This window comes from Lucilia cuprina, chromosome 6, assembly GCF_022045245.1.
Source record: "Lucilia cuprina isolate Lc7/37 chromosome 6, ASM2204524v1, whole genome shotgun sequence".
Classification (NCBI taxonomy): Eukaryota; Metazoa; Arthropoda; class Insecta; order Diptera; family Calliphoridae; genus Lucilia; species Lucilia cuprina.
The window spans coordinates 50,147,658-50,168,252 of record NC_060954.1 but is presented as its reverse complement, the minus strand read 5'-3'; the positions used below and the strand labels follow the sequence as shown (position 1 = coordinate 50,168,252).

Below are 20,595 nucleotides of genomic sequence, written 5' to 3'. Positions count from 1 at the left end.
ACTGAACTAGAACTGAACTTGAACTGAACTAGAACTGAACTAGAACTGAACTAGAACTGAACTAGAACTGAACTAGAACTGAACTAGAACTGAACTAGAACTGAACTAGAACTGAACTAGAACTGAACTAGAACTGAACTAGAACTGAACTAGAACTGAACTAGAACTGAACTAGAACTGAACTAGAACTGAACTAGAACTGAACTAGAACTGAACTAAACTAGAACTGAACTAGAACTGACCTAGAACTGAACTAGAACTGAACTAGAACTGAACTAGAACTGAACTAGAACTGAACTAGAACTGAACTAGAACTGAACTAGAACTGAACTAGAACTGAACTAGAACTGAACTAGAACTGAACTAGAACTGACCTAGAACTGAACTAGAACTGAACTAGAACTGAACTAGAACTGAACTAGAACTGAACCGGAACGGAACTAGAATAGAACTAGAACTGGACTAGAACTAGAACTGAGCTAGAACTGAACTACAACTGAACTAGAACTGAACTACAACTGAACTAGAACTGAACTACAACTGAACTAGAACTGAACTAGAACTGAACTAGAACTGAACTAGAACTGAACTAGAACTGAACTGGAACTGAACTAGAACTGAACTAGAACTGAACTAGAACTGAACTAGAACTGAACTAGAACTGAACTAGAACTGAACTAGAACTGAACTAGAACTGAACTAGAACTGAATTAGAACTGAACTAGAATTGAACTAGAATTGAACTAGAATTGAACTAGAACTGAACTAGAACTGAACTAGAACTGAACTAGAACTGAACTAGAACTGAACTAGAACTAAACTAGAACTGAACTAGAACGGAACTAGAACTGAACTAGAACTGAACTAGAACTGAACTAGAACTGAACTAGAACTAAACTAGAACTGAACTAGAACTGAACTAGAACTGAACTAGAACTGAACTAGAACTGAACTAGAACTGAACTAGAACTGAACTAGAACTGAATTAGAACTGAACTAGAATTGAACTAGAATTGAACTAGAATTGAACTAAAATTGAACTAGAACTGAGCAAGAACTGAACTAGGACTGAACTAGAACTGAAATGGAACTGAACTAGAACTGAACTAGAACTGAACTAAAACTGTACTAGAACTAAACATTTTTAAGAATATGTAGCTAAAGTTTAACATATTCTGAAATTTATATAAATTCCTCGAACTATGGATCTATAGGTGGGTCAAGTTTCTCAAAAGTCATTCCAGCAACAGCAAACACTGAAACTTTTAATAAAGTCTTCATTCAAAACATGACTTATGTCTTTGGCATTCAATTAAATTGTTATCGCGTTGCAACCTCATTTTGCCATCATACAAGGAAGTCTGGCAAAATACAAGAAATCGCAGTCTCAGTCTTCTAATACATATTTATAGAGTAGGGTAAATAAATAAAAAATATTTATATAAAATTAAATTATATTCAACTCGAAACTGATAAGACTAATAAATTAAAAATAGGTTCCACTTAAAGGTTTTTACAATTAAGGCATATATAGTACGTTTGGACTTCAATGTTATCTCTAGGAGTTTTATAAATATTTGTATTTATTTTTTTTTTTTTTTTCAAAAAAGAAAAACAAAAATGCAACTGCATCTTTTATAAATAGATAAGATTATGTTACTTTAACTTAATAAATATTTTTTATTTTGATATAATTTTAGGTCCACTTATTGGAACCCGTCATATACAATGTTTCCTATGCTTTTGCTGCTTGTCTTTGGCCTATGCTTTGAGAGTCAACTTGAGTGTGGCCATTGTAGCGATGACAGATAAAAATGCTACACAAAGTGATTATGAAGTAAGTGTTTTTGAGTTAAATTTTAAAAATTTTTATTAATTTTTCTTTTTTTTTTAGGAATTCGAATGGAATGAAAGTATAAAATCCTATCTACTTAGCAGTTTCTTTTGGGGCTACATTACCACACAAATTCCTGGCGGCCATATAGCTCAAAAATATGGTGCTAAAATTATACTTTTAATTGGTGTCACTTTATGTTCTCTGCTTACCCTACTCACACCAGTGGCAGCTCATATAGGTGGTTGGAAATTACTGTTTGCTGTTCGTGTCATACAAGGTCTATTGCAAGGTGCCGTACATCCTGCCACTCATGCCATGTTAGCCAAATGGGCTCCTGTAGAGGAAAGAGGTGCTTTGGGTACTTTCTGCTATTCGGGCTCACAATTTGGCACCGTAGTCACGTTAGCTGTTAGTGGTTATATAGCTGATTCTTCTGCGGGTTGGCCTGGTATTTTTTACATTTCCGGTTCTATGGGTTTCATATGGGCCATTTGCTGGTATTTGTTTGCTGCTAGTACACCCGCCGAACACAAGAGCATATCGCCCGAAGAGAAGAAAATGATTGAAAACTCTTTGGGTCAAGTAGATAATACACCCAAGACTGTGGGTCCAACACCATGGGTGAAAATCTTTACCTCACCTCCATTCATTTCGTTAATCATTGTGCACTGCACCCACATGTGGGGCTTCTGGACTTTACTAACTCAAATTCCTAACTATATGAAAAACATTTTGGGTGTTGATATCAAAAATAGTGCCCTACTCTCCTCTCTGCCATATGCTGTGATGTGCGTACTCTCCTTCTGCTTTATCTATCTTTCCAAGCTGTTGTCGAAGAAGGAAAATTTGTCTTTAGCTTTTAGTCGCAAATTCTTCAATTCTATTGGTCATTGGATTCCCATGATTTCTTTGGCCGCTTTGGGTTATGTCACCGAGGAACATTCCACCTTGGCTGTGGTTTTACTTACGCTAACAGTGGGTATTAGTGCTGCTACATATCTGGGCTTCCAAGTGAATCATATCGATTTGTCTCCCAATTATGCGGGCACTTTGATGGGCATTACGAATGGTGCTGCGAATGTTATGAGTGCTTTAGCGCCTTTGGCTGTGGGTGTAGTGGTCGATGATGTGGTAAGTACTTTAGACTAGACTATAGACTAGATTGTAGAATGGACTAGACTATAGACTAGACAATAGACTATAGACTAGACAATAGACTATAGACTGGACTATAGACTAGACTATAGACTAGACTATAGACTAGACTATAGACTAGACTATAGACTAGACTATAGACTAGACTATAGACTAGACTATAGACTAGACTATAGACTAGACTATAGACTAGACTATAGACTAGACTATAGACTAGACTAGACTATAGACTAGACTATAGACTAGACTATAGACTAGACTAGACTATAGACTAGACTATAGACTAGACTATAGACTAGACTATAGATTAGACCATAGATTAGACTATAGACTAGACTATAGACTAGACTATAGACTAAACTGTAGGCTAGGCTATAGACTATATACTAGACTATAAACTGTACTATAGACTACAGACTAGACTTTAGGTTATACTATAGACTAGACTATTGACTAGGCTATTGGCTCGACTATATACTACGCTATAGACTTGTCTATAGAATGAGAAACTCCGGACGGATCATTGTTGCCCGAAAATTTCTAACCTTTCAATTTCTCTTTCTCTTCCAGACCAATGTGATCGAGTGGCGTATGGTCTTCTTCATTGCTGCTGGTTTCTACTTCTTTGGAAATTTACTATTCGTGTTATTGGGTAAAACTGATGTACAAAGTTGGAACTCTCCTGAAGATGCTTTAGCCAAACGTATGAGTATTATTGATCCCGAAACACCAGCTCTCATAACAAATGGTGATATTGTAAAACCACAAATTAAGGAAACTGGCAACAATTAGAGCAACCAACAAACACTAAACAGTGATCATCAGAAAAATTAGAAAAAAAAAAAATTTATACAAATATTCACATACACATATAAAAAGCGTACTGAAGACCTCTTTAGTTGATAAGTTTTAGTTAAAACAAAAAAACTTTAGTGATTTAAATATAAATTAATTATAAGCATTAAATAGTTTTAATTAAAAAAAAAATATTTTTATTTTAACAACAAATGCATTTAAACGCAAGCACAGTTTCGTTAAAATTTGTTCCTAAAAAGACCTTAATTTTCTTTTCTTAAAAAAAGGACCTAAAAAAAAGAAATTTTATTTAGAAAAAAAGACTTAAATTTTCTTTTAAACATATTATCTGAGCTTCCATTAGTTTTAATTTAGAAAAATTATTTTCTCTATTAACTTATTAAGAGTCCTTTTAACAGTATTTAAAAAACACATAAATAATATTGAAAATTTATTTTATTTTTGTTGTATTTTTGCAAAAAAAAAAACTTTCGTTGTCCGTTCGATTTTTTTTCCTTTATAAAGCGTTTGTACTTTAAATTTTTTTAAAAAATAAATTTATGTACATAATTACCTTTTAAGTAAATTATTAAATGTAGTCTAAATAATTATAAAAAACGTAAAAAAACACAAATTGCAATAACTAAATGTGCCTTAATAATTATAAATTTATTTAATTTAAGAATATATTTAAGTTAAATTTTATTCAAATAAAATTTTGAAAATCAGTTTTCAATAATAACGGTGCCAATATAAAATTTAAAAAAAATTAAAAAAAAAATTTAGAACAAATAAAGTTTTTCTATATAAAGAAAAAACGAAAATATATAAAATCATTAGTGTTTTATTTGTTATAACAAAAAATGTACTTAATGCATATTGTATAATTACTTACTTAGCCAAGATAGAAAGACTTTTATCCATCAGATGGATATGTATTGATTTTTTTAAAAATGATTTTAAATTTTAATTGGGAAAATTGAATAAATTGCTAAAAAAACAAAGAGAAAAGTTACAGTTATTTAAAAAAACCCTTCATGACCGAAATATCCAACTTTGAACCCATATATCGAAACGAGATCTTGGCCGATAGAGCTGAGATTTTGTATTTGCCCTAATGTTGAATAGTATTTACCTTGTTGCATAAAAATCATTTCATTAAAATCTACTTTTTAAGTTGGCTCACTAATTATATAGATGGACATGGCCTGAACACGATAGGTCCTAAACTAGAGAGTTGAAATTTGGCAAAAATATTTTTCGTAGCATAGCACCCATACAAATAGCCCCCGGGCAGCTAATTCAATAAAATAAAGCAAATCATGTATTGTGATGAAAAAAATGGAAGACATAGGACCGTATAGGTGTAGGGCATGCGTGGATCTAGCTCAAGCTTTTGGGGTGGTGGACATATTATGCATAATCAGCACTAACAATTTCGAGGGTATTATGCGTTTGTGCTGATGTCTGTAACACTCAAAAACAAGGGTTCTACATTCACCTTAAGGTATACCAATCGGCACAGAATCACTATATGTGTCGATTAGCTATGTCCGTGAGTCCATGTAAAGCTTGTTCGCAGGCTACAGCTAGCAATTTGATGATATACCCTACACCACTTTAGTGAGGAGGGTTTGTGCTGATAGTTGTAACGCACAATAACATTGGTCTATCTGAATGTATCAGAGTCCATCCGTTAATGTAAACTTTCTTATCAAAAGCAACCTTGAAAATTTGACTTAAGTGTCTACAATTTTATTATAAACAATAAATGGTACAACTCAAGTTAAATGCTTTAGTCTGAAAACAAAATCACACTTTATTTTTGTAATAGATGTAGGGTATTGTATGTCGGCCTCGCCCGACTACAATAGTTAGTCAATTAGTTAGTAAGTTTGTTAGTTAGTTAATTAGTTAGTTAGTTAGTTAGTTAGTTAGTTAGTTAGTTAGTTAGTTAGTTAGTAGTTAGTTAGTTAGGTAGCTAGTTAGTTAGATAGTTAGTTAGATAGTTAGTTAGATAGTTAGTTAGGAAGTTAGTTAGTTAGTTAGTTAGTTAGTTAGTTATTAAGTTAGTTAGTTGCTTCGTTAGTTGTTGTTTAGTTAGTTAGTTGGTTAGTTAGTTAGTTCGTTAGTTAGTTAGTTAGTTAGTTAGTAAGTTAGTAAGTTAGTTAGTTAGTTAGTTAGTTAGTTAGTTAGTTAGTTAGTTAGTTAGTTAGTTAGTTAGATAGTTAGTTAGTTAGTTAGTTAGTTAGTTAGTTAGTTAGTTAGTTAGTTAGTTAGTTAGTTACTTAGTTAGTTAGTTAGTTAGGTATCTAGTTAGTTAGTTAGTTAGTTAGATAGATAGATAGATAGATAGATAGATAGATAGATAGATAGATAGATAGATAGATAGATAGATAGATAGATAGATAGATAGATAGATAGATAGATAGATAGATAGATAGATAGATAGATAGATAGATAGATAGATAGATAGATAGATAGATAGATAGATAGATAGATAGATAGATAGATAGATAGATAGATAGATAGATAGATAGATAGATAGATAGATAGATAGATAGATAGATAGATAGATAGATAGATAGATAGATAGATAGATAGATAGATAGATAGATAGATAGATAGATAGATAGATAGATAGATAGATAGATAGATAGATAGATAGATAGATAGATAGATAGATAGATAGATAGATAGATAGATAGATAGATAGATAGATAGATAGATAGATAGATAGATAGATAGATAGATAGATAGATAGATAGATAGATAGATAGATAGATAGATAGATAGATAGATAGATAGATAGATAGATAGATAGATAGATAGATAGATAGATAGATAGATAGATAGATAGATAGATAGATAGATAGATAGATAGATAGATAGATAGATAGATAGATAGATAGATAGATAGATAGATAGATAGATAGATAGATAGATAGATAGATAGATAGATAGATAGATAGATAGATAGATAGATAGATAGATAGATAGATAGATAGATAGATAGATAGATAGATAGATAGATAGATAGATAGATAGATAGATAGATAGATAGATAGATAGATAGATAGATAGATAGATAGATAGATAGATAGATAGATAGATAGATAGATAGATAGATAGATAGATAGATAGATAGATAAGATAGATAGATAGATAGATAGATAGATAGATAGATAGATAGATAGATAGATAGATAGATAGATAGATAGATAGATAGATAGATAGATAGATAGATAGATAGATAGATAGATAGATAGATAGATAGATAGATAGATAGATAGATAGATAGATAGATAGATAGATAGATAGATAGATAGATAGATAGATAGATAGATAGATAGATAGATAGATATATAGATAGATAGATAGATAGATAGATAGATAGATAGATAGATAGATAGATAGATAGATAGATAGATAGATAGATAGATAGATAGATAGATAGATAGATAGATAGATAGATAGATAGATAGATAGATAGATAGATAGATAGATAGATAGATAGATAGATAGATAGATAGATAGATAGATAGATAGATAGATAGATAGATAGATAGATAGATAGATAGATAGATAGATAGATAGATAGATAGATAGATAGATAGATAGATAGATAGATAGATAGATAGATAGATAGATAGATAGATAGATAGATAGATAGATATATATATATATATAGATAGTTAGTTAGTTAGTTAGTTAGTTAGTTAGTTAGGTTGTTAGTTAGTTGTTTAGTTAGTTAGTTAGTTAGTTAGTTAGTTAGTTAGGTAGCTTGTTAGATAGCTAGTTAGTTAGATAGTTAGTTAGATAGTTAGTTAGTTAGTTACTTATTTAGTTAGTTAGTTAGTTAGTTAGTTAGTAGGTTAGTTATGTTTTTCAAGTACCTTATAAGTCTGCCATTTTTAAATTCTACTCCCAAGTGCAACCCTGCTTAGTTTTAGATGACCACTAAGCAATGCTACCATATTGCTGAAAGCAAGCAACGAAATTCAAAGCAAAACAAAACACGACAAAACAAGACATGAAAGAACATGAAAACAGCTGGTGTTTTGTTGATAGATATCTATTTTTGTTATTGTTTTTTTTTTTAATATTTCTTTTCACCAGTAAACACTTGTTACCCGCATACACAGACAATAAACTACCACTTTTCTACATAAATACTAAAATTAAAATTTGTTGGTTTTATTTTAAAGTATTTTTTGTTTATTATTTATACAATTGTTGTAGACAACTTCATTAGTAAAACTGGCAAGCAGAGTCAATTTGAATGGTTATAGAATTTTTTTTATTTTCTACTCTGTTTCAGTGAATTTTCAACTTCGTCATCAAAGAGTTTTTACTGTAGAAAAAAATAAAATAAAATCAATTAATATCAAAATAGATAAAAAAATGTATTAATTTGTGATTGTGTTACAAACATTTTTTTCCTCCTTATTATTTAAATTTTTATTTAGTGTTAAGTTAGTTTTATTATATTAATATTTTTTATATAAAAAAAGTATATAAATATGGTATTTTGGTGTGATTGCTTGCAACGTAATGATTATCAACAGATATCTGCTTCAGCTGGGGGTGGACAAGGTATGTTATATTATTTATTTTGATTTTTTTCTTGTCGGTCAACATATGGAATTTTTTCACTTTGAATAATATTGTTGTTTTCTTTGTCTAGGTCCTCGTTTTGGTGTGCGTCATATACAATGTTTGTTAGTGTTTTGTGGTTTAGCTGTGGCTTATGCTCTTCGAGTGAATCTGTCGGTGGCCATAGTTGCTATGACAGATCGTAATGCTACTAATCCTAATTTTGAGGTAAGTTTTGCCAAAAAGGTTTTTTTTATTGAATATATTTAAATTGTATTAAACATTTAACTACAATGTGAGCCCAAAAATTTAAGAGAGAAATTGTTGACCCACTGTGCAGTTTAAAATTCAAAAGAAAACATTAGCTAGGAGCATATGATACCCTACATCTATTTAAACAGGCTTTTTCCTTTATTCTGTGTTGTTTAAGTACGCCCGTCAAAATCAGACTATTGCTAAAACAAATTATGAGAAGATCGAACCATTATATGTCCTAGTACCACTTTTAGATTTCAATTAGATTCTTCTACCATATAGTCATACATTTTTATTACTTATATGTATTATTTATATGACGATTTTTAGGTCAGAAATTGATGTTGAAAGATCGTACATTTCATAGATGGGTGTAGTACGGACGTGGTTAGATCTTTATATGTTGATCTACCTTCTATGGTTGGTGAAGTTTTCTTTAAGAGCAGGAGTGTTTAGGATTGTAGTGATCAAAATGAGTATTCTCTTTAAAAGAGAACAAAAATCTTTTGTTTTTGCTTGCTCTTTAAATGTTCGTGAGAAACCACGATTAAAGTTCGATCACTGAGACAACATTGAGATTCCATTGACGTATGTAATGATATTTTAAAGTTACGAAAGTGATCACAAAAGACCGAAAAGTTTGTACGATTCGTAGTGAATGAGTTGATTCTTTTTTCGCTTACGAAAACTTATATAAATTGTTAGAGAGTAATGAGATTGTTATGATTTTATTGGAAATTTCGTGGGGCCAATGTTGAGATGTTTCGATCACCTTTTAAATAAGAAAAAAATTAATATAATGTTGCTTAAATTTTGACTTTATGTAAATTTATAAGTTAGTTAAACTTAGAAAAAAAACAAAGAAATCTGTTGTAACCTTGATGCTACATGAAACACAAAACAAAACTGAAAATTTAACTGATAATTTTTTTTAATACAAATTTTATTTTTATTAACAAAGCATTTTTTTAATTTTGTTATCAATTTCAAATACATATGAGAAGCTAATTACACAGTTCTACCGAAAAAAAAGCAATTAAACAATGTTATTATAGTATTTTTAACCCATTAACGGCGATTGAGTAGAAAAATACCCAAAAATATAGTTTTTGTAGAAAAATTTTAGGATATTGTTATCAAAAATCTTCTTTTAAGAATAGATAAAGTAAGAATCGAAATACTTAAAATATTTGTTTCAGCCATTTCCTGGTAGAGACCTGGTGGTCCAAAGTTGGGCAATTTTACAAATTTACAAAATAAATTGCCCTACAAAATGGGGGAAGTGGAAGACCCCAACAGAGATACAAGCCGATGCAAAATGATCAGCGGCTCAACCATTTTCGATCACCGATCGGGCAGTGGCTTATTATAGAAAATATTGTTGGCGGCTAAATTGTCCGCTCAATTTAACTTTTTCTTCAGAAAAAAAAACTGTCTCTATATAAGTTTTCTGCTGAAAATAGTAATTATTGTAGTATTTATCACTATTTTAATATTGTGTGGCAAATTTGCCATAAGAATTTGCAACTCCGTTAAAATTGGTTACATTATTTTCTGAAATACATTCTAATCTTTATCAGCGGCTACGTTTAAACCGGCTTAACTTTTGAGCCGAAAGAAGTCAGCGGCGGTGCGGCTTGCAAGATATAATCGGCGACCAGCCGCCGCAGATTTCAGCCTTCACTCTGCTTGAATCTTTGGTCCCCAATGCCCACATAGTGTCTAGTAGCCTTAAATGTCCTCTATTAGTACAAAAAATAACTAAGTGACTTGTTCCACTTATCTAAGCTAGAAGTACGATTTTGTAGATTCGGTATATATATATACCCTTTTTGGCATATGTGGGTTCTAAAACGTATTAATTATTAAAATCGAGATAACTAACAAAATCCATACCGACACCTATTAAAAGTTTTGGAATTTGAATTCAGATTTTATTCTTGAATTATTTCTTAAAATGTAAATAAATAATAAACTTTAAATAGTTATATACAATAATACTGTAAATTTCATAAATCCAATTTGCCACTCGTCCCCCTCCCCCCTTAAGGCAGCTCAAATTTAATTTCGATTTCTTGACCATCTTGTAAATTCGATGGTGACACCGATCGACTGGAACTATTATACGGTATAGGTGATGATTCTCTAACAGACTCATAACGAATAAATTCCTGATCAGAATCATGATCTGAATCATTTGAATCCATGTTAGATTGTGTAACTGGCACGTGATGCATTAGTTGATCTTCGCTAGACGATCTCAAGAGTATTTCTTGTATATCAACAGTATGAGACATATTCAGCGTACCGATACAGCCATGAAATAAAATATCTGATATAATTTTTCTTGCTATTATTTTTTGATTTCCTTGCATTTCTTTATATTGTACAGCCCAGGATTTGGCTAAGATATCGGCATCGAGTTGGGCTTGCTTTTGCTCTTCATGTGACAATTTAATGGGTTGTATATAACGATGACTCAGTTTTAACTTTTTTGATGAAGAAGGTAAATTCTAAAGTATAAATAGATTTTAGTTATTTAAAAAGTATTTTATTGAAAAAAAAAAACTAAAAACTTTACCTCTTCCTCATCGCTTTCCTTGATATTATGGTTACGTTTTGCGGGAAACTGTTGATGGTTTATGGGTTTTTGAGTTGTTGGTTTCTTCTTTAAAAAAAAAAGTATAAAAATTATACTAAAAGTAACTAACCACATACAAGTATTTACCTCTTCTGTATTCTCTTCTTCGCTCACCAATGATCTTCCACAACCACACTCATCCTGATCATATAAAAATGATAAACAATCAAAATACCATAGTGTTGGCTTATGAACTCTACCATAACGTTGACTTTCTCTCTTTCTTCTCAATTCCTTTCTGTATGATGTACGAAAGTTATTAATTTTTCTTACAACCATTTCACGATCGGCATCCGGATAAATTTCTTTAAGTTTTGCTACAAGTTTTGTATAACAATTGGCTTTTAAAGTACGATCTGAATATTCGGTACTTTTAATACGCCACAAAGCGGGTAGCTCTTTGTAGAGATGAAAAAATTCTTGCCAAAATTTCATATGTTCTTTTTCCATGATTGTTTTTTTTTTCAACTACTTTCCCACAGACTGATGTTAATATGATATTGATTTAGGTACAGTCACCACAAATTGTAAATAAAATAAATTTCAAAAAAAAAATTATAAAACAACACACTTTCACCAGACTGCTTCAAATTATTGCCACAACTCGCTGATACTGCACAAACAAGGGTGTGTTTGTGTATTTCTTTACAAAAAAGATTTAACAAAATATATATATTTCATCTACTATAAAGTTTCAAGCGAAAAATACATGTTACCACTTCAAAAAACATACCAAACTGAACAATATCCTCTCGTTTGTGCAGTTTTCATGAATAAACATATGATGTCTGACAACCAGTTTGAACAAATTTGCATAGTTTTGTCTCTTTCGCTCTTATGGATGAATAGAATGAAAAAAAAAGATTAAAGAAAAATACCCAATAATTCTGGGGTAGCTAAAAAAATCAACGATTTTACCTGTTATATATTAAAACTGAGTTTCGAAAAAGATCGAAAGAAAATTTAAACTGATTAAACTGTAGATTACAGCGAATAGGTCAAGTGGCATTTGGCAACTGCACATTGTATTACCTGTGATGCATAAGGTAAACAATTATTTTACAACTCAAAATAATGGTAGACATAGTTGCATTTAAAACTGCAGGGTTTTATTTAAGTATGTGCATACACGTTTTCTCTGCGCAAATTGTTGTGTATTTGAGCTGAATGTGTGAATAATATTAAATGGAATGAAAGACAACATATATTATTTCAGTTGAGGTGTGGTATGACGTGGTTGCTCATACAAGTTGTATAAGTTTGATTGGAAAATATTTTATATGTATACACAGTGGGCAAAACAGTTGATTAGAATTGACTAGAGTTTATATTTAGTACATAGTTTATTTCATAGCTTAGTCAAGTCCATAGATCAGTATATTTCTATTATATAGTTTAGTTTATAGTCTACTATATATATTATAGTCTACAGTCTAGTCTATAGTTTAGTTTATAGTCTAGTATATATTATAGTCTACAGTCTAGTCTATAGTCTAGTCTATAGTCTAGTCTATAGTCTAGTCTATAGTCTAGTCTATAGTCTAGTCTATAGTCTAGTCTATAGTCCAGTCTATAGTCTAGTCTATAGTCTAGTCTATAGTCTAGTCTATAGTCTAGTCTATAGTCTAGTCTATAGTCTAGTCTATAGTCTAGTCTATAGTCTAGTCTATAGTCTAGTCTATAGTCTAGACTATAGTGTAGACTATAGTGTAGTCTATAGCCTAGTCTATAGTCTAGTCTATAGTCTAGTCTATAGTCTAGTCTATAGTCTAGTCTATAGTCTAGTCTATAGACTATTCTATAGTCTAGTCCATATTCCAGTCCACCGTCTTGTATATAGTCTAGTCTAAAGTCAGGTCTACTGTCCAGTATATAGCCTAGTCTGTAGTCGTGTCTAAACTCTAATCTATTGTCCAGATGATAGTCGAGTCAGGTACTTTACATTATATAACATAATTTCTTTTCTAACATATATTTTACATTTCAGGAATTTGATTGGGATGAGAGTATAAAATCCTATTTGCTCAGCAGTTTCTTCTGGGGTTATGTGATTACACAAGTTCCTGGTGGCTATTTATCGCATAAATATGGAGCTAAATTTACATTCTTTTTTGGTGTTCTAATATGCTCTGTATTGGCTTTATTAACACCACTTTTTGCGGAAATTGGTGATTGGCCTCTTCTGCTAATACTGCGCTCAGTTCAAGGGCTCTGTCAGGGTATGATATTTCCTTCTACACATACCTTCCTCTCGAAATGGGCACCGGCCGAGGAAAGAGGTCGTCTTGTAAGCTATTGCTATTCAGGGGCACAATTTGGTACGGTGATAATGCTGTCGATAAGTGGTTTCATTGCTTCTTCTTGGATGGGTTGGCCTAGTATATTTTATGTATCCGGTTTGGCTGGTTTGGTGTGGGCAGTCTTTTGGTATTTCTATTGTGCCAGTACACCGGCTGAACATCCTACTATAACTGTAAATGAAAGACGTTATATCGAAACTTCCGGTCCGGGAAGAAGACCCTCAGATGCTGGTAGAATTGAGGCTTCAGAATTGAAAACACCATGGTTGAAAATATTTACCTCGGTGCCATTTTTAACACTACTCATAGTGCACTGTGCCAATAATTGGGGTTTCTGGACTTTGTTAACTGAGATTCCTACATATATGAAAAATATCTTAGGCATGGATATACGCAGCAATGGTCCACTCTCCGCTTTACCTTATTTAGCCATGACTTTACTATCGTATGGTTTTATATTTGTGGCCGATATCATTAATCATAATAGTGTTATGCCTTTGTTTTTCTCACGTAAACTATTCAACACCTTGGGCATGTGGATACCTATGATGGCCTTAATAGGCTTAGGCTATATAACTACTGGCGACAGCACAAAATTGGCTATAGTTTTATTAACTATAGCTGTGGGTGCTAATGCTGCAACTTATTTAGGCTTTCAGGTAAATCATATAGATTTATCACCGAACTTTGCTGGTACACTGATGGGCATTACAAATTGCGCGGCCAACATAATGAGCATTATAGCTCCTTTGACAGTGGGCTTAATTGTGACAGATGAGGTAATTTTTATTTAGTATTTAAAATTATTGTAAAATTTTCTATTAATTAGTATTTGTTTTTATTTTAGAGAAATCCTTTACAATGGCGTATAGTATTTTACATAACAGCTGGTTTTTATTTCTTTGGCAATTTATTATTTGTAATTTTTGGACGCACTAGCCCCCGAGCCTGGAATCTGCCCACATCACGTACACATTCTTCTACATCATCTCCCATACATGCCTCCAATATAGAAGCCGCTGCTACGGTTTCGGAAACAGATCAGTTACTATCAAATTCTACTTAATTGAATGGAATTATTTATTTTCTTAATAAAAAACGGTGCTTTTAATCATATGTGATCACTTTTTGAATTATATGTATAAAATCATTTTATGCTATTTTATCATTCACAAGCTCTGCCTCTAACTTACTCTACAATTTATGTATAAATATGAATAAATACTAAATATATATTTACAATTATTAAAAATAATTGCTATTTATTTTTGCTTAAATTCAATAATTAACCTATAAAAGCGATAACAATAACTATATAAGTATTTATACATTAATAAAATTTCAGACAATTATTTATATTTAATTAAATATTTAGTTTTTGTATTTTTATTAAACATACAATTATTATAGTCTTTAATGCCTACAAATATATATATATATAGTGGTTTCATTGCTTCTTCTTGGATGGGTTGGCCTAGTATATTTTATGTATCCGGTTTGGCTGGTTTGGTGTGGGCAGTCTTTTGGTATTTCTATTGTGCCAGTACACCGGCTGAACATCCTACTATAACTGTAAATGAAAGACGTTATATCGAAACTTCCGGTCCGGGAAGAAGACCCTCAGATGCTGGTAGAATTGAGGCTTCAGAATTGAAAACACCATGGTTGAAAATATTTACCTCGGTGCCATTTTTAACACTACTCATAGTGCACTGTGCCAATAATTGGGGTTTCTGGACTTTGTTAACTGAGATTCCTACATATATGAAAAATATCTTAGGCATGGATATACGCAGCAATGGTCCACTCTCCGCTTTACCTTATTTAGCCATGACTTTACTATCGTATGGTTTTATATTTGTGGCCGATATCATTAATCATAATAGTGTTATGCCTTTGTTTTTCTCACGTAAACTATTCAACACCTTGGGCATGTGGATACCTATGATGGCCTTAATAGGCTTAGGCTATATAACTACTGGCGACAGCACAAAATTGGCTATAGTTTTATTAACTATAGCTGTGGGTGCTAATGCTGCAACTTATTTAGGCTTTCAGGTAAATCATATAGATTTATCACCGAACTTTGCTGGTACACTGATGGGCATTACAAATTGCGCGGCCAACATAATGAGCATTATAGCTCCTTTGACAGTGGGCTTAATTGTGACAGATGAGGTAATTTTTATTTAGTATTTAAAATTATTGTAAAATTTTCTATTAATTAGTATTTGTTTTTATTTTAGAGAAATCCTTTACAATGGCGTATAGTATTTTACATAACAGCTGGTTTTTATTTCTTTGGCAATTTATTATTTGTAATTTTTGGACGCACTAGCCCCCGAGCCTGGAATCTGCCCACATCACGTACACATTCTTCTACATCATCTCCCATACATGCCTCCAATATAGAAGCCGCTGCTACGGTTTCGGAAACAGATCAGTTACTATCAAATTCTACTTAATTGAATGGAATTATTTATTTTCTTAATAAAAAACGGTGCTTTTAATCATATGTGATCACTTTTTGAATTATATGTATAAAATCATTTTATGCTATTTTATCATTCACAAGCTCTGCCTCTAACTTACTCTACAATTTATGTATAAATATGAATAAATACTAAATATATATTTACAATTATTAAAAATAATTGCTATTTATTTTTGCTTAAATTCAATAATTAACCTATAAAAGCGATAACAATAACTATATAAGTATTTATACATTAATAAAATTTCAGACAATTATTTATATTTAATTAAATATTTAGTTTTTGTATTTTTATTAAACATACAATTATTATAGTCTTTAATGCCTACAAATATATATATATATAATATATATATATATATATATATATATATATATATATATATATTATATATATAATATATATATATATATTATATATATATATTATACAATATTTATTTAAAAATTGTTGTTAAATCGATCAAAATGTTATGCGAATATTACTATGAATTTTAAAGAAATATATAGTAAATGTTTTAAGATAAAAAATCGTGGTTCTGTAAAATTTTTATAGTAGTTTCTTTTGACTTTAGTTCATATTAAACTACAGTCTACAATATATCCTAAATTATAAACCAGACTACACTATAAACTGGGCTATATTTTGTAGGACTATAGACTACACTGTAGAATTGACTATACACATACTAAATTATAGACTACAAACCACACTATAGACAACATTGTATCATAAACTGAACTGATAGATTGGATTAGACTACAGTCACAACAGACATGAATATAGACCTGAATATAGACTAGATTATGGACTACACTATAGACGAGCCTATAGACCATACTATAGTCTATAATAGACTATATAATAAACTAAATAAACTATAGACTAGACTATAGACTAGACGATAGTCTATAATATAGACTATAGTATAGACTAGACTATAGAGTAGACTATAAACTAGACTATAGACTAGACTATAGACTAGACTATAGACTAGACTATAGACTAGACTATCGACTAGACTATCGACTAGACTATCGACTAGACTATCGACTAGACTATCGACTAGACTATAGACTAGACTTGACTAAAGACTAGACTATAGCCTAGACTATAGACTTGACTGTAGACTAGACTATAGACTAGACTATAGACTAGACTATAGACTAGACTATAGACTAGACTATAGACTAGACTATAGACTAGACTATAAACTAGACTATAGACTAGACTATAGACTAGACTATAGACTAGACTATAGACGAGAATATAGACTAGACTATAGACTAGACTATAGACTAGACTATAGACTAGACTATAGACTAGACTATAGACTAGACTATAGACTAGACTATAGACTAGACTATAGACTAGACTATAGACGAGAATATAGACTAGACTATAGACTAGACTATAGACTAGACTATAGACTAGACTATAGACTAGACTATAGACTAGACTATAGACGAGAATATAGACTAGACTATAGACTAGACTATAGACTAGACTATAGACTAGACTATAGACTAGACTATAGACTAGACTATAGACTAGACTATAGACTAGACTATAGACTAGACTATAGACTAGACTATAGACTAGACTATAGACTAGACTATAGACTAGACTATAGACTAGACTATAGACTAGACTATAGACTAGACTATAGACTAGACTATAGACTAGACTATAGACTGACTATAGACTAGACTATAGACTAGACTATAGACTAGACTATAGACTAGACTATAGACTAGACTATAGACTAGACTATAGACTAGACTATAGACTAGACTATAGACTAGACTATAGACTAGACTATAGACTAGACTATAGACTAGACTATAGACTAGACTATAGACTAGACTATAGACTAGACTATAGACTAGACTATAGACTATAGACTAGACTATAGACTAGACTATAGACTAGACTATATACTAGACTATAGACTAGACTATAGACTAGACTATAGACTAAACTATAGACTAGACTATAGACTAGACTATAGACTAGACTATAGACTATGTCCTTGAAGCAATGGTACTATCCATTTTCAATGGATCTGTTTTTAAAAGATTTCTTAAAGCTGTTCCTTCCGTGGTTTTCCCGAGCGGAACAGCATTAAAAATGAACGAATATATTTATTCGTAATATACTGTGGTTTGTTTTAGAACTAAATGTGATCACTGATCAGCATTTTTAAGTATCAGGAATAGAAAACAATGGAAATCGGCCCAATTTAGGAAAATGAATGAAAACTATTGTAAGGCCGAGTTTAAATGCGGTAAAGTCAGGTAAGTGCGATATTTTTTTAACTTTATCGAAGAAAGAGAACTAAGTACTTTTCCATTGAAATCAGTATTACTTAACTGTAAATTAGAATTAGGCGATGTTCAAAATCCGCACAAATACTAATGGTAGTAGTAATAATTAATCTTAAAATTTAAATAATTTAAAACAATTAATATAAAATTTTTATATATTTTTTTATTGATTTTTATTTTATTTATATCGTACAATTTATTATTATTTTATATATTTTGTTGTTTTTTTTTAAGAATTATATTACAAAACTTAAAATTACATAATACTAAACTTAAATAATGAAATTTTCAATATTTTCATAAACAAAAATTTTTACTAACTTCATATAGGGATTTTTAAAAGTAAAAAAAAAAAACAGAAAAGAAAAGACAGTTACAAATTTTTTCATAGAAATAATGAAATTAACACAAATGTTAATAAGGGGGGAAAAAGACACATTAAAACTTAATTGTATTGAAAAAATGAATGATTAATTACAAAATTATATGATCAGATTTAGTAAACTGATTTTTTGTTTAATTAAAGCTAATTAAAATTAATTTTTATTTAAGAAATAAAAGATGAAAACTCTATAAAAGCTAAAAAGTTTTTTTGTAAAAGTAATAGATACGAATAGATATGACTTTTTTTCTCTTCGAAAATAAATGACACATAACGCCACTCGGGGATAGTTGACAGATTGATATAGAGAGAGACACAGAGTGAGAGATAGAGTATTAGAAAGTTATAAATAATTTTGAGTTTATCACAATCTCTATACGAAAATTTACTCTTCTAAGGCGCTATCTCTTAAATAGATAACCGTCGGAACTTTATATATTTAAGTTTCGGCTCTAGAAGTGTTTTATAATAAGTGACGAAAATGAAAGGAAAATGTTGAGAAAAATTATTTAATTTCAAAGTTTTAATTTAATTTGTGATTAGATGGTAAATCCTCGGATTTTATACAACGCCCTCTATAGCAAATTTCTGCCTCAGATGTTTCATCCTGTTGGACAGGTGACGATGTGGCATAGACCACATGTTTCATTAGTTCTCGATGGAAGGCTTTCTTATCTTCCACGGACATGGGTTCGGTTATGGAAACCAGATCAATACCGGATGCTGTTGTGGTCTCCACTTTTGGTCTCTTAATGTGTGTGTACTCCTGGCGACGTCTACCTACCGCTGCCAAAGCTGCAGTTACCGCTGTATCATCACTTTCTTCTATGGAGAATAGTTCATGCAATTGTTTCTTAACTTCGGAGAAAAGACTGGGTTGAATTTCCAAATCATCTTCCATGCCCATATCTTCATCCATACGTCTGGTAGCACTTTCTTGTTGGTTGCTCATATCTTGGCTTCTTTCGGTAACCATTTTTGTTTCTTCCACATTCATGGGTAAAGTTGTGGCTAAAAGTTCTTGAGGCTTAGCAGTGGACATACTATATTCTTCCATAGAACTAAGGGGCGTGGCAGTGGTTGTAAGTCCATTATACATGGAATTGATTTCAGCCGCTGTGGTCATGGGTGTAGTAGTTTTCCAATCTTTTTGTACCTCAACCGTAGTACTGGGTTTGTCTGACTTGTGCAAAGAGTTATATAGTTGAGAACCTAGATTTTGTGATTCAGCAGTTTCAAAACTTTCACCATTACCACTACTGCTGCTGCTGCTGGTTCGGACTGATGAAGAGACACGAGTCTTCTTCCATTTGCCTCGGCGCAATATACGATTGGCAATTGTAGTTTTTTGTGCTTCAAAAACAGTACCATCTGTCGAGAGTTCTGGACTCATGGTCGTTTCCATGGGTTTTTCTTCAGGTGCCTTGCCCATAACTTCTTCTAGAAGTTCAGCAAAGGATTTTTCTGGTCTGTTTATGTGAAAAGAAAGGAAAATGATTAATTTTCAAAAAGTGCCAAATATAGCTTAACTTACTTTAAATTGGGTTGCTTCATGCCATTGGCGGCTGATGGTCCATAATTGGCCGATACTTTTATTTCATAATTCTCCTTGTTATCGCTTTCAGGTCCAGCTGTCACAATTTCGGGTTCATTTTCAAATTTATGTTGATTTCTGTTTTCTTTGGGATTGATGGGTTTGAAATTGCTAGAAGGTCCCGCCTTAGCAGATGGTGACCATTGGGATTCTTGTCCTTCCAATTGGAATTTTTGTTTATAACGACGTCTTGGGGTCTAAATAGAATAAGGAGAAAT

General features: G+C 31.3%; 4 protein-coding genes across 6 annotated transcripts in view; 2 read left to right on the top strand and 2 right to left on the bottom strand.

Annotated features, from left to right (window-relative positions):
* The window catches only part of LOC111682069 (putative inorganic phosphate cotransporter), a 28,286-nt gene extending 24,444 nt beyond the window's left edge, over nt 1-3,842 (top strand). Inside the window, exons 2-4 of the mRNA XM_023443973.2 lie at nt 1,701-1,837; nt 1,895-2,968; nt 3,563-3,842. Coding sequence (XP_023299741.2) covers nt 1,701-1,837; nt 1,895-2,968; nt 3,563-3,784 — 1,433 coding nt within the window. The 3' untranslated portion in view covers nt 3,785-3,842. The remainder of the gene's footprint in view (nt 1-1,700; nt 1,838-1,894; nt 2,969-3,562) is intronic.
* Nucleotides 3,843-8,131: 4,289 nt separating this feature from the next.
* Nucleotides 8,132-16,400, top strand: LOC111682072 (putative inorganic phosphate cotransporter). Of its 2 annotated transcripts, XM_046954529.1 has the most exons (5): nt 8,132-8,383; nt 8,475-8,611; nt 13,267-13,624; nt 15,024-15,757; nt 15,826-16,400. In XM_046954529.1, exons 1-5 carry the CDS (start codon nt 8,311-8,313, stop codon nt 16,042-16,044), a joined length of 1,521 nt encoding a protein of 506 aa, XP_046810485.1. In that variant the 5' UTR covers nt 8,132-8,310; the 3' UTR covers nt 16,045-16,400. The 2 variants fall into 2 exon arrangements, with proteins under 2 accessions (XP_046810485.1, XP_023299746.2); XM_023443978.2 differs by lacking the exons at nt 15,024-15,757; nt 15,826-16,400 and adding an exon at nt 14,427-15,001 and having other exon boundaries at nt 13,267-14,358.
* LOC124420698 lies at nt 10,551-12,661 on the bottom strand. 2 transcript variants are annotated; one of them, XM_046954531.1, is made up of 3 exons: nt 11,367-12,661; nt 11,220-11,303; nt 10,551-11,151 (listed from the first exon to the last, which is right to left on the bottom strand). In XM_046954531.1, exons 1-3 carry the CDS (start codon nt 11,727-11,729, stop codon nt 10,684-10,686), a joined length of 915 nt encoding a protein of 304 aa, XP_046810487.1. In that variant the 5' UTR covers nt 11,730-12,661; the 3' UTR covers nt 10,551-10,683. The 2 variants fall into 2 exon arrangements, with proteins under 2 accessions (XP_046810487.1, XP_046810486.1); XM_046954530.1 differs by having other exon boundaries at nt 11,220-11,306; nt 11,367-12,654.
* Nucleotides 16,401-19,302: 2,902 nt separating the features above from the next.
* The window catches only part of LOC111682077 (mucin-5AC), a 42,361-nt gene continuing 41,068 nt past the window's right edge, over nt 19,303-20,595 (bottom strand). The window contains exons 6-7 of the mRNA XM_046955830.1: nt 20,318-20,574; nt 19,303-20,252 (exon numbers count right to left, since the gene is read on the bottom strand). Coding sequence (XP_046811786.1) covers nt 19,307-20,252; nt 20,318-20,574 — 1,203 coding nt within the window. The 3' untranslated portion in view covers nt 19,303-19,306. The remainder of the gene's footprint in view (nt 20,253-20,317; nt 20,575-20,595) is intronic.

Bases quoted from the DNA above. Each gene is read 5' to 3' on its own strand.
- LOC111682072 (XM_046954529.1), top strand. From the start codon at position 8,311: ATGGTATTTTGGTGTGATTGCTTGCAACGTAATGATTATCAACAGATA. The intron at 8,612-13,266 runs GTAAGTTTTGCC...TTTACATTTCAG, and splicing joins CTACTAATCCTAATTTTGAG to GAATTTGATTGGGATGAGAG. The intron at 13,625-15,023 runs GTTTCATTGCTT...ATATATATAGTG, and splicing joins GATAATGCTGTCGATAAGTG to GTTTCATTGCTTCTTCTTGG.
- LOC124420698 (XM_046954530.1), bottom strand. From the start codon at position 11,729: ATGGAAAAAGAACATATGAAATTTTGGCAAGAATTTTTTCATCTCTAC. The intron at 11,307-11,366 runs GTAAATACTTGT...TTTTTTTTAAAG, and splicing joins AAGAAGAGAATACAGAAGAG to AAGAAACCAACAACTCAAAA. The intron at 11,152-11,219 runs GTAAAGTTTTTA...TTTATACTTTAG, and splicing joins AGGAAAGCGATGAGGAAGAG to AATTTACCTTCTTCATCAAA.